Source organism: Cajanus cajan, chromosome 3, assembly GCF_000230855.2.
Source record: "Cajanus cajan strain Asha chromosome 3, NIPB_CcT2T_4, whole genome shotgun sequence".
In the NCBI taxonomy this organism is placed as follows: Eukaryota; Viridiplantae; Streptophyta; class Magnoliopsida; order Fabales; family Fabaceae; genus Cajanus; species Cajanus cajan.
Window position 1 is genome coordinate 79,281,943 of NC_138519.1, and position 14,211 is coordinate 79,296,153.

The 14,211-nt window shown below is 27.3% G+C and overlaps 1 protein-coding gene across 1 annotated transcript; it reads right to left on the reverse strand.

Annotated features, from left to right (window-relative positions):
• Nucleotides 1-1,566: 1,566 nt before the first annotated feature.
• LOC109787986 (early nodulin-70) lies at nt 1,567-9,689 on the reverse strand. Its single transcript, XM_020346629.3, has 12 exons — nt 9,219-9,689; nt 8,695-8,743; nt 8,401-8,608; nt 6,242-6,416; nt 6,091-6,162; nt 5,762-6,010; nt 5,520-5,646; nt 5,123-5,409; nt 2,585-2,778; nt 2,294-2,379; nt 1,993-2,069; nt 1,567-1,844 (listed from the first exon to the last, which is right to left on the reverse strand). Exons 1-12 carry the CDS (start codon nt 9,561-9,563, stop codon nt 1,704-1,706), a joined length of 2,010 nt encoding a protein of 669 aa, XP_020202218.2. The 5' UTR covers nt 9,564-9,689; the 3' UTR covers nt 1,567-1,703.
• Between the last annotated feature and the right edge of the window lie 4,522 nt (nt 9,690-14,211).

Here is a 14,211-nt window from a genome sequence, read left to right on the forward strand (position 1 = left end):
CGTGAGTAAGATTAATTAATCTCTATCAGTATAATAAAGGAAAAAAATATTCAAAGTTTACAAAAAAAAGGACCTTTATGAAAATTTAGAGTAAAATTATAATTTGGTGTTTATTATCCAAGTAAGATTAGTTTTCATGTTTGACAAAAATATTCTTTAGTAAAAAAAATTAAAATTTTAAAAAAAAATTATCAATATTTTTGATATGAAAGTCCTGCAATTACTATAAGTGAGCGTTTAATTTAGTTCGTTTTTAATTTTTTTTTATAAATATTACTACTTTTATTTCTTTTTTTACTTCACAAAATATAATTTTTTTCTAATTATTTAATTATTTAGAAGTTTAAAAAATATTAGTTATGATTTTTAATCTCTTTATTACTATTAATTAGGGTTCATTAATGTAAGTATTTAGCAATGAATATTTTTTTGCTAAGAAATTAAAGCTTCTCAATTTTGGATGTTTAAAATCATGTTTAAAGATAGATATTAATACATTTTTTCTTATACCCTTATGTCACCTAGTAAATAACAATGAGAGTATGTATAATACTCTATATATTATTAATGCGAGCAATAAATCTAAAATCTAACTAAAATATTATTAATACTTTTTTATGCTTCTAAGATTAAATGTATTTATTCAATTTCTTTTTTATAAGATATTTGGAGAATTAATGAGAAAATATTATAAAACGATATAACATTACTTTATGGATAAATAAGAGTAATATTAAAAAATAAAGTTATAACATGAAGTTTCAAAGTAATTTTAAAAATTATTCCGTCCCTATAAATAAGATAATATGTTAGTCCCTATCAATAGATAATGTTTGTTTTTAGTCACTAAATAAATCGTTTCATTTTAGCCATTCATTTATAAATATGTGTACACTGTACACGTAATTTCGTAAGAGAATATTAAGAAAACATCTTAAAAAAATTAAGATCACACTTAATACATTTAAAAAAATATGAGGAATTATATTTAATTAAAATTTTCTTTTACAATTTCATAAACGATACGCAAAATAGAGACATTTTTTTTGTGAATGATAAAAATCATAACTTATACATTTAAAAAAAAAGAAGAGGATTCATAAACACTTTTATATTTAAGACAACTAACCAATTAAACTCTGAAAGTAAAATAAATAAATTTTAAAGATATAACGTGAAGCTTAAAATTAATTAAAAATAAACCAAAAACGTTAATTGCATGTCTTAATCTATGTACCACTAACTCAAATGGATAAATAAATAAAAAAATCAAAGGTCGTATTTTCCCCTTAAAAAGTGACTCCCAAACATGCATGTACAATTTTTTTTTTTTGGCTTTTTGCACATGATTTTTTGGTCTAGAACCCCAAATTTAGACATCACATTATACACTGAAGAGGGTTAAAATTAAACATTATTTATAATTAGTTGAATATGTCTTAAATTTTTTAAAAGTATATAAATTACTTTTCTAAAATTTATGAACGGTATACAATATACACCTTTCTAAATTAGTTTAACATATATATCTATATATAAACTATGAATATAAAAAAGGAACTAATAGTCAATATTTGTTAGTTAACATCATTATGAATTAAATTTTAAATATTTATGACACAATTAATAACTAAGAAAAGTTTGACAATTTACTCTGAATACAAAAACAATTAATCCATAGAAATTAAGGCAAATGTTGTTGGTTATACAGGAACCACTTTAGAGCCAAGACATGCATCTACTGCTTCTCCCACAGAAAGGAAAACTCTTCCTCCAATTTTGCTCACGAAGTTAGCTAATCTTAGTTTGTGAATTACATTCCACCTAGGGTTAGCGATTGCTAACTGAAAAAAATTAGGGATATATAGGAGATGAGTTTATGGCAATCTAGCTTCAGGGAAAAAGATAAAATGTGTGAAATAGATCTATCAATTGCAATTTGCAAGCAACATGAAAAGAAAGTATCACAATTCAATTAAGAAAAAAACTCACCTTTATTCCACGTGAAGTCAAATTTTTATTGAGCTCCATCAAAGAAGCAATTCCCGCGGTGTCAATATTCGTAAGACCTATCATGTTATTTTTCTTTGGTCAGCATCATAAGGGCATTCCTAAATTTAATATGCAAGACCTTAGAACTTGTGCTTAACTCAATTTAAAAAAAAATGATTTTTAATATGAAATTTGTTCTACACTTACATATATTTTGTTTTAGTTACATTACTAAATGATGAAATCTCTATCACAAGATTATATATGTTAAATTAACTTATTAGGTTAATGCGATACTCACTTGAGGCATCCAAAATGACGTGTGTGAAGGTGTTTTCTCCTCCTTTGCCATCCTTGACTTTTTCACTAGTCATCCATCTCTCAATCCTGTTTAATAATAATTTGTACCAAAATTTTCATTAATGTTCAATAATATAGGTAGAGTTTAAATATAAGTCAAAAGTGTTTTTTTGAGAATTTTCCTATAAAAATAAAAAAAAAATTTAATAAAAAAATCTTAAAAGTATTCAACGACTGAAAGTAAGAAATTAAAAGAAAAAGTGCAAATTAAAGTGGTGGTAACAAGAGATACCTTTCTTGTACAAGGTTTGCATTTGCAAAACAAAACCAAGCAGATTTTAAAGAGACAATGAGAACTCCAGGAATGTTGACAGCCATTGGGTATTGTTGAGCATCGCCAAATGCATCCGTTCCTGGAAGCCTTCCAACAAGTGCTATAGCAGGTTGAATTGAGGTTATAATTATCTTCAAAAATGATATCGCGATCTGCACTAGAAGAACAATCAAATATACTATGAGTAATCTATTTTAACACAAGAAACAAACATCTTTCAATCATGAAATGCTATGATTTGCCCTGTTACAGACATTTTATCTCTTTATCTGCCATTCTCAGTATGATACCAACAACTAGTTTTATAAAAACAGTATTTTTATTTTTATTTTTTTTATGTTCGATATTCTTATTATTTAGTCTGTAATTTCATAAATAAATAAATTTATTCATTTTCGAAAGTTCTAAAACTAAATATAAACACTTTAAAGTTAAAACTAACTATTGATGACGGCTAAAAATCATAGACAAAAATGTGTACTGAAGAATATCCGCATTAAAATTATAGGGAAGGGTAATTTATTTTTATATAATTAATTTTTTTAATAAATACTTATTTTTAATATATAAATTATATCATGATTGAAATTCACAATAAATAAATATTTTTTGAATATATAAGTAACATTTTGAATTTATAGTGAATAATTTAAACTGTGGTAAAAAAAATATTCTTAACTATTGATATTTTTTTTATAAAATATATTAAAATTTAATTTAGAAATAAATTAAAGGATAGCATACTGAAATGGATAAGTAATTGAGAAGAACAAATATACAAATAAAGATATAAGATAAGGTAGTTGGAGATGGATGGTTTATATAAAGAAAAACTTTTTGGCTAATTGTATGGAAGTGGTATAATTTTATTCACCATAATTATATTGATGGCAATAAAATTCAAATCTAAATCTTATTTTTATTATTTCAATATTTATTATCTATTATAAGAAATGTTACATATAGTGATATACAAAAAATGTCACTATAGATACAATATATATATATATATATATATATATATATATATATATATATATATATATATATATATATATATATATATATATATATATATATATATATATATATGATATATAGTTACATATAATTTTAGTGTTGATTTTAAATGAGATTTAACAACATATTTTATGAGTTATTATAGTATATATTCACATTTTTTAACAATATACCAACATATATTATATTTATTATGTGTGTAAAAATAATTTTTAATAACACGTATAGGGTGTGTATTATTATACGACAATCCTCTTGTAATGATTATTAGACCGACCTTAGTATTCTTACGAAAGCATTATATATGAAACATACATTCAAATGAATTAGAGGAAAAGAATGTTAAGAATAAATAATTGAGAGTGAGGAGAACGAGAAGTCTACACTCCAAATTATCTAATATAATTTATAATATAAAAATAATTTAAAAGGGAGGGCATTATAATTTTTTATGATAAAAAAAATGAATGTAACTCGTCCACCTTTAAGAGATGCGATCAATATATTTAATAATTAATTATAACTTACAAAGTAATACTTCCAATATCTAAATAAATGTCATCATGTGTAAATAATTTTCCTCTTTCAAGGCAGAAATGAATTAGTTTAGGTTAGATTTCATCTTTTCAAACCTAAAACTTGAATTTAAGTTGCTTATTTTATATAAGTCTTTCTTTAATACTTGACTTTTAAAAATTAATTAACTTAAAAGCCTTTGAATAAGTTGATAAATATAATTTTAAAGATATTATAAAAATAATATAATAACAACGAAATTATTATCATTATTATTCTTAAAAAAAACAATTCACTCTACTAGATTTAATGGGCATATTGAGTGGTTCAAAACACTTTTTGTTTTAGCTAAATAAGCTTTTAAAATATGTGTTGATTTAATAAATACAGACTTAACTAAAAACTTGCATTATGACCAGTTAAGCCATGAGCCCTCCAATAGATTTTATTTTATATATAACACATGGACCGGGCTAGAAAGCCCAAGAATAATTGAACAAAAACTACTATAGCAATAGGGAACATTTATTGATCCCATATTGTCTATGCAACAGCTAGAGAGAAACACGAACAACATCCTAATCAGAGTGTTCTGGGATCAACTTTATTTTAGGTTTAAAAAATTAAAAATTAAAATTAAATCTTTAAAAATAAAGTAGGATTTTTTTAGTAAAAACATGTTGAATCCAACATTGCCTTTTTAAGGTAAAAAATACCCTGAAAAAGTTGAGTTAAACATAGGAAAAAATAATCCACTATAACCTAAATTAGTCAAATAAGTAGTACATTTATTAGCTTCTTAAAAAGCATGCATGGCCAAGGACCATTATCCATTCTTGACCAAGGACTTCATGCTACTATTATTATTATTGATATTTTTTAATGGGAATCCATATCAACTTTAAATTATCTTTCAACATTAAATTGAATTTAGAGAAGAAGAAAAAAACTGAAATATACCCCAATTGCAAGGCCTATTTCTGCAGATGCAAACAAGACTCCCAAGAAGGCTCCAGCACAAGCAAGGAAATCCATTTTATCAACCTTCCAAATTTCACATGCTTTGTTTAGGTCAATCAGTCCTGGCACAGCCGAAAGAATTATTGCTGCTAGGATTGCTTTCGGAGTGAAATACAGAAGCCCCGTCAAAAATTTAAGTGACATGAGCACTGTGAGTGCCATCACTATGTTGGACACCATAGTTTCAGACCCAGCATTGTAGTTTACAGCCGTACGTGACAATGACCCTGCATGGTTACAAACTTAGAATTAACTATGCATTCTCCAATTAATCAATGGGACAAGGAATAAGACGTGTACACAAGTTATTATAATTGGATAACACTATGGACATTACCTGATGCAACGTAACAAGAAGTGAAGGATCCAACTATGTTCATTATGCCCAAGGATACCACTTCTCTGTTGGGATTAATACTGTGTCCTCTTAGAGATGCAAATGATCGTCCAACAGCAATAGATCCCTATGGTTGTACAACAACAAAGAGGCACATATATATGAATAATTAGAAACATTATATAATTATATTAATTAATAGGAAAATAAATAGATTTTGAATATGGGGGCACCCTACTTACGGTGAGTGAAATAATAGAAATGATGAAGGCTATTCTAATCAAATGACCCACAACTCTGGCATCAAATGTTAACAGGTAGAGTGAGCTTGGATTAAAGCCACCTCCTTTAATTGGTCCCAAGACTTCAACTCTGTAGTCCTTCACGTGATGCTCTCCAACATTTAATTTGTATGCAATAACAGAGGATACAATAACAGAAAGGAGGGGTGCAACGTGTGACAACCAGATGAGTTTCTTGTTCCTTTTGCCCTATTTGGGTACGCAACAATATACTTAATTTTAAGTTTAGGAAATTCAGATATAAAAATAAAATATGCAACAGTACTAACCAGGAATCTGGTAAATAGGATGAAACAGAGAAATGAGATTCCAATAATGAAGTTGTAAGGGTGCCACTCTGACTGAAAAAATGTGAGTGAAAGAAAGATTAATAATTAAGGAAGTAGGAAAAGAAATAATGAGTGAAGTTTTGTTAATCACTTTGTTTTTGAAGGATGTCCAAACAGCTTTGAGGACAGAAAACAAAGCAGTTTTGTTGGTAAAGTTAACGATCCCAAATAATCCTTTCAGTTGTTGAAGTCCAATGCCGACGGCAGCTGCTGCCAAGAAGCCGACGATGGTGGCTTGGGAAAGATATTCGACCAGAAAACCCAACCTGTAATGTAACAATGTCAATCACCCATGCCATGACAATAACTATACGCGCCCTTCACAACATAAGTAACTAACTCCACAAGAGAATTTCTTCACTAACATATTATCATATTATTTGAGAGGCTACCGGTAGAGTAATTATAATTTTATTTTATATTTTATATTTTAATAATTTATTTAAATAATGTTTATGATATTTTATTCTTTAAAATTTTAAATTATTTAGTCATTTTATTTTATTTTATATATTTTAATTTTATTTGTAATAATATTATTATATATTTAAATAGTTTAATTTTAATAATTTTTTAAGTATATTTTTGTCTTATGTCTTAAATTTTTAAATTTCTATATTGTAATTTTAATAAATTTTTATTTCTACTATTTATTAATTCTTTTTTTTTTAATGTTTTATAACATTATTGAAATCTTATAATTTTAATCTCTATAATTTTATCTTACTTTTCATTTTATAAATATAATTTGGATTATTTATTTTATAATTAAATTAATTTTTTTTTTAATTTTTATAAGTTTACATAAAAGAATGTACTAAAACCTCTCTATCTTTGAGGGTACCGTAGAAACTCACACTTAACAAATTCTTCCTTTCAGAAAAACTTATTTTTATATATATATTTTTAAGATTTTATAACTTAAAAGTTTATTTTTAAAGGATATATAAATATAATTATTTTTAAAAATTTTATTTCTAAAAGAATATATTTTATTATAAAAAAGATATTATTATAAATTATAAAAAAAAATTTCACTTTAAGACTTTTATAAAAATAATTATATATAGTTAATTTTGGGGTATATCACAATATATTTCAATATTTTATTCCTTATCTCTTTAATTTCTCACTTTCATATTTTATTTTATTATATTCCCTCTGTCTCATGTTATTTTAGATTATTTTACACATAAATAAATAAATGATAATATTATAAAATTAATCTTATGGTTAATCTTCTTTATTATAAATGATACATTAGTAACAATACAATAATTACTTTCTAAAAATATTATAAAGATATAAATGAAAAATAAGTAATTAATATTATATTAAAAAATTAATATAAAACTTTTAATGTATAATATAATTTATACATTAAAAATATTTAATTGTTACAAATTTTAGTTATTTAAAATAAATTTTAGTTAAAATACCAGGTTCTCTTCAAAATAACATAATTAACTTCATCGTAACTTAATCCAGTCATTGCTTTATTTAATTTTATTTTACTTTCACTAATTGTTATTTTTTCTATTTAGAAACTTTCTTATAAAAAAAATATTAATATTTTTATTATCCTAAATCATGAGAATTTCCCCTTATATAAAATAATAGAGTTCTAATTTTTAAGAACATAATAATACATATCTATTACCGTGCTCTGATATTAAAAAAAAATGTGAATTCATAATTATTTAACACTTTTTTTTATATAATATTTATATTTTTCAAATAAAAAATTAATTTAAAATTGTTTATATTAAAATATATTTTTTCCTAAATTTCAATTTTCTTTAAAATAATTATTTTTAACATTTTATTTTTACGTTATTGTTTTCTTAATTTTTTTTCTCAAATACTCAATTATTTGTACCGTTAAAATATTTTGTTTAAATTTTTAAAAACTAATATTTTTCCTAAAAGTTAGTTACGTATATTTTTTTTGTTTATTAAATAAATAAATTATAAATATTTTTAATGTAAACCTAAATAATTTTTTTTATCATTTTAAGTGATATTTTAAAATTTTATTAAAATTAAAAATACTATTTTCATGAGATTGGTGCTCGCCTAATCATTATATTCGTGGTTAGCACTATGTAGCGGTTGTCGCAATACATTCCAAACATAAACCATATATATATATATATATATATATATATATATATATATAAAAGTGTAACGATATCAAAGGTTTTTGATTTTACAAGTGTAAATAGAAGTAAGAGGATATATAGCACTGACCTAAAGAAGCCGAAAGCAACTTGAAAGATGCCCGCAAAAAAAGTAACTGTGAAAACAAGCTGAGTGTATGCAATAGAATCATGAATTGGCACTTTCAATGTCTGAATCATTGAGGAAATTAGCAGTGAATCCACAGATCCAGGTCCAATCACTATCTCCCTTGAACTCGCTAGCAACGCATAAATAAAAGGTGGCACAATGCTCGTATCTGCAGATCAGTAAACCATCATCCACAATTTAGAACCAATAATATTGTCCATGCCTAACTCAAATGTAACTATTCATGCAACTTACAGAGGCCATATTCAGGACTTAGTTGCGCCAATGTCGCATTTCCCATACACTGCAACACCAAATTTAGTCGAGTAAGTCAGTAATTATATCATGGGTCCAAATTACAAATTTTAAGTAATATCATCCTGCATTTTGTCATTTTCATTATGTTATATAATCAATGTGCATTTCTTAGTGAATATAGGTCATCTCCAGCAATAAGCTAAAGATTAATTCATCGATGTTCACATACTCAAACTCATCTTTAACCACATTCTTAATGGATAAAGTTATTTGTTGATCATGTTATATTATTATTTTACTTGATACATTTTTCTAATTATATTATCAGTGAAAAGTATTTCTTGGCTTTATTCGTGGGAAAATTTAGTTGATTGTCTTTAATGGGTCTCTTCTCTTATTTCTATTTTTTTCTGCTTGTGATGATGATATGGATGACTAGTTGGTTAATGCGATAATATTAGTAATAATGCAGGAGAAGAAGGCTAAAATTAATGGCATAAGAAGATATATTTATATCGTACCTGAGGAATGGCGAAGATTGCAAGGGTAAGACCAGCCATGAAATCGCACTTGAGCTTGTGGGTATTGTAGTCTTGGAAGGAAGCGAGAATGGGAAACAAGTCCTGGAAGAAGGCGAAAGCGCGTTTGGAAAAGGGCTGATTCCTGAGAGAAGAGAATGCGTTTGGATTTGGATGGGGTAAGAGGGTGTCCTTGACGTTGTCCACAATCTGATGCAACATGGAAGGTGGTTCTGGAGGATTCAGCACCCACTGAGCATGCATCTTATTCTTCTCAATGTCAAGAACTTCTTCTAACGTGCTTTTGTTCGAAACAACCATCTCTGAATTACTAGAGCTCCTGCACATTGATCAGGAACCTAGTGCTCGCAGAGATGTTGCTTCACTACCTACTAGTACTCCCTCATTCTAGTTATACTTGTTACTTGTTATACACCCCATGCACCACTAAAATATTTTTAATATAACTTATAAAATACTTTTTACATCACTAATGCTTGTGTAAAATATATTGATGAGCCACTAAAAACCATGTGAATAGAATATAAAGAGGAATCACCGTAAAAGAATCTGATTAGTTGAATTGAAAAGGATCCAGTTGGACCCATTATTTTACAAGTTGAATTCAATACATATGTGTCTCTCAATTTGATGTTGAGGGCGATTACAAAATTTATTTATTTCTTTATATTATTATTGCACAACGCAGGCATCTTCATATTAAAATAAATTAAGGTGCTTACCGCTTTCTAATTAGAATAATATTTTTTAACGGTTTATACAAATTTAATGAGTTAAATTCTTTTTCTAAGCTAAATAAACACACACAAACAGGAGGGGAAAAAACACAAGAGATACTCTATACTACTGTTGGTGTTTTAAACTACTTCTGTGTAATATGATGTAAAATAAGAAACTTTGTTCAAAAATATTTGACGAATTTATGATTAATCATGTGTAAATTAAATTTGCCGTTTGATAATTCTGTGTGACCTAACAACCAATAAAAGAATAATTAATCTTGCAATAAGAAAATATCCATCATTTAATTAAGAAAAAAAATGTTTTTCAAAGATAGTAAAATAAAACATCCTTTAATATATATATATATATATATATCGATATCAGAAAAAAAAAAAAAAAAAAACTTGTCTGTTGTTGATGCAGAAAGGAAAAAGGTCCATAGAAAGTATTAATCTATATTACAATTTGCGGGGTGTGAAATTCTGTGAATCTACCTGTTAAGCAATTAAGGAGACATTGCGAGCTAAAAATCATTTTTTCACTTATTTATTTTTGCTTTTAATTCAGTTGGTTTGGTGCATTACTAAAGTTTGATAAAAATCGTTGATAACTTAAAAAAAAAGGTAAAAAATTAAGTCGAAATTCATCGAGTTGTGTTTTTAAAATAAACATATTTATATAGAGAGAAACTAAATTATACACGTATCATCCAATCACAAATCATAAGAATTACAAACAAAAAAAACTATATAAAAAAATTAGTCTATTACTAAACAAATCAAATTGTTTTAAGAAGAAAATCAAACCAAATTATTTTGTAAAAATGGTTCAGTTTAATCGAACCACTTTTATAAAGTATTCGATATGATTTGGTTTGATTCTTTGAGAAAATTGAATCATATAAATATAAATTGGTTACTAAACTGAACATTTTGAAATAAAGAAAAAATGAACCATTATTGAAAAAAAAATCAAAACTAATATGCTCCGTATAAAGCGGTTTGATTAATTAGTGCATTGTCCTATCAAATATGTTTGATCAATTTTACAATAAATAATTAATAATAACTAAAATGTCATATAACAATAGTTTTTATTGGTTGATAATGTTTTATATTCCCACTGCATAATTATTAAGCCTTTATAGATAGTTATTAGTTGAATTTAATTTTGAAACAATGGCTAATTTGACACAAATGAAAAAAACGTAATGTAAAATTATTTAGTAATTCTTTTTTAGAGACTTGGAAAAATGAAAGCTAATTTTTAAGTAATGAACCTCAAACCACGTATTTATATAATTATTTCTCCACAATTTTTCCCACGATTATTTGCTCCTTATATCATAATATATTAGTTTCTAATAAAAAATAATAATGAGAGAAAAAAATGTGTTATTGTTGTTATTATTTGTTAGCTACCAACTAGTAAATTATTGGAATAGATTAATAAAATACTGAATAATACTCTTTATATTTCTCTCTATTTTCATATGAAAAATACAATGCTAATTTTTTGAAAAGGAGCAGTCATATGCTAACGACTACATAAAATCAACCCTACATTGGTACATCAAGACACTAGATGAAAAAATGAAATAAACATCCCAAAGGTCCAACACATAAAACAAATAATTAACAATAATCTTTTAACCATAAGGGAAGTTGAGTTTTTCTCTTGGGCCTTTTGGATCCATTTGCTTCTAACTAGGCCTTTAGTGTGCTATTAATTGAGATGAAGTGTTGAGAAAAGTAGACACATCCTGTAGTGGTGAATTAAGGGTGAAAGAGAGATGTGGTTGAAATTGAATGTGTTTAGTACGTGACACATGAAAAAAGGAAAGTGCAGATTGGATGAAGGGGCGATGTTATTGGAAACTCGAGAACGAGGATTCAAAAAGGAAAAAGGAGTTCATATGCAACCATACTGATGTGTTTGGAGATCATGAAAGGGCCATAGTATCTTATGAGTTTGTTGGACGATCATAAAGGCCTTGGAAAGAAGTCACCACTGCGACGAATTGTACTAGTATTCAACTAAGTGTAAACAAAAGTACCATTCCCTGGGGTAGTCACTAACAAAACAATGTCACGTAAGTAAGCTTCCAAACCTCTGTTTGGCTGTCTGTTTGGGGGTGGTAGGCAGTGGTATATTTGAGTGTGGTGCCTTGAGCCTTAAATTATTCTTTCCAAAATGAACTAAGAAATATAGGGCCTCTATCTGTTAGGATGGAACGAGGAACAGCATGGAGGTGACAAATTTCAACTGAAAAACAAAGGGTTAGAGTATGAGTCATGTAATGAGTGGGCAGAGCAACAGAGTGCATGAACTTTGTTAAGTGATCACAAATCACCTAGATTGTTGTATCCAAAGGAAGGGCTTGAAGTAAACCAGATTTTTTTGTTGGTAAATATTTATTATGTTGGCATGTGATGCAAGAGGGAATGAAGTGTGAAGGCTAGTCCAATAAAATGAGGCTATCTAGCGAGCAACTATAGGGTTTAAGTCCAAAATATCCAATCAAAGGTGTGGAGTGGTATTCAGTATGAGTGATGATGAAGATCTTGAAACTCAAGAACAAATATATTTATTTTTGAAGAACACAAGCCCTTTCGACACATGAAAAAAAATCATGTAAAGAAATGTCTTCTTTAACTTTTTATGAAAAATTGTTGTCCATTTATATGAGATTGATAATATTGGTGTAGGGTGTGTAGGATAATGGGAACTGAGGAAGATGTAGTCATGAAGAAAACTAAATCTAAATCAGGTTGAGAGAGTGTCAGCAACTTGATTTTGTTTTCTGGGTCGGTAAAAGATCTCATAACTATATCCCATCAATTTAGTAGTCCATTTTTGTTTTTTTGACATTGTATTAGCTTGTGTTAAAATAGTCTTTAAACTTTGTTGGTCTATGAGTATGTGGAAATGTCGACCCACCAAATATTAATGCCATTTTTTAACTGCTTTTGTTATAGCATATAGTTCTCTAGTGTAAAAGGCAATGGAGTGGTCCTCTTGTGATAGAATTGCACCAATAACTTTGGTAGAGGCATTTATTTCCATGCTGAAAACTTGAGAGAAATCGGGCAACGTTAGGATTGAAGTAGATGTTAAAGCATTTTTTAATTGTGTAAAGGAAATGTTAGCATCCTTAAACCATTTAAATAATTTTAATTTTAAAATATTAATGTGAGAAGAGGCAAGAGTGGCATAAACTCGAATGAAGCGATAATAAAAATTGGTAAGACCTAAGAATCCCCATAAATTTGTGTGATTGTGGCAAGGGCTAGTCAATGATGTTGTTATTTTTTAGGGTTAGGAGCCACTCCAACTCTAAAAATAGTATGGCCCAGATAAGCTACCTTGGAAACTATAAAAACACATTTAATAACTTTGACAAAAAATTGATAGTAACAAGTAACTTTAGGATAATATGTAAATGATTGAGATGATCATAATAAAAAAGATTTGTTGTAAATGAGTGTCATAAAAAAAATTAAGACAAATTTGTGTAAAAAAGGTCTAAGAAGATCATTTGTGGCAGGTTGAAACGTAAAAAGGATGTTAGATAATCCAAAAGACATAACTAAAAATTCATAGTGTCCATCGTAGGTACAAAAAGTCATTTTGAGTGTATCAGGGGAAAATAAACTTATTTGGTGATAACACAACCAAATGTCAATTTTGGAGAAAATGATAGCTTGGCCCAGTTCGTCAAGAAGCCCATCCACTGTAGGTATAAGAGACCTGTCATGGATAGTGATAACATTAAGGACTCAATAGTCAACACAAAACTCTAAGAATCATTTTTAACCAAAATCATCGGTGACGAGCAAGGACTACAACTAAGAATAATAATCCCTTGTTGAAACATTTCTTGTATAAGGTAAGCCATGATTTCCTTTTGGAAATATGAGAATCTATAGGGACACACATTTACTGAAGGGGTTGATGGAACCAAATTAATGTGGTGGTCATGAGGTCGAGGGGGAGGAAGTCCATGATAAGTGTCTAATTAGTTTGATGAAATTTAAATTTGAGACACTTATCTAGCATACTTTTTGTATATATATTGATATAATTTTGGCAAATACATTAAGAATCAAAGAGAGGCTCTTAATTTACATTATTACATGGAGTGATGAGTTTTTGAAAAGATTTTCCTCTTATTTTGTAGTTTTTGAAATCTGGAGGCAAACGGCTGAGCGTCTTGAAACGGCTGAGCGCTTTCAAGCCAGAGAGCTCAACA

Coding starts and splice junctions, on each gene's coding strand:
- LOC109787986 (XM_020346629.3), bottom strand. CDS start 9,563: ATGTGCAGGAGCTCTAGTAATTCAGAGATGGTTGTTTCGAACAAAAGC. Junction 6,417..8,400: donor GTTGCTTTCGGCTTCTTTAG/GTCAGTGCTATA, acceptor GTTACATTACAG/GTTGGGTTTTCTGGTCGAAT. Junction 5,647..5,761: donor TTTCTATTATTTCACTCACC/GTAAGTAGGGTG, acceptor GTACAACCATAG/GGATCTATTGCTGTTGGACG.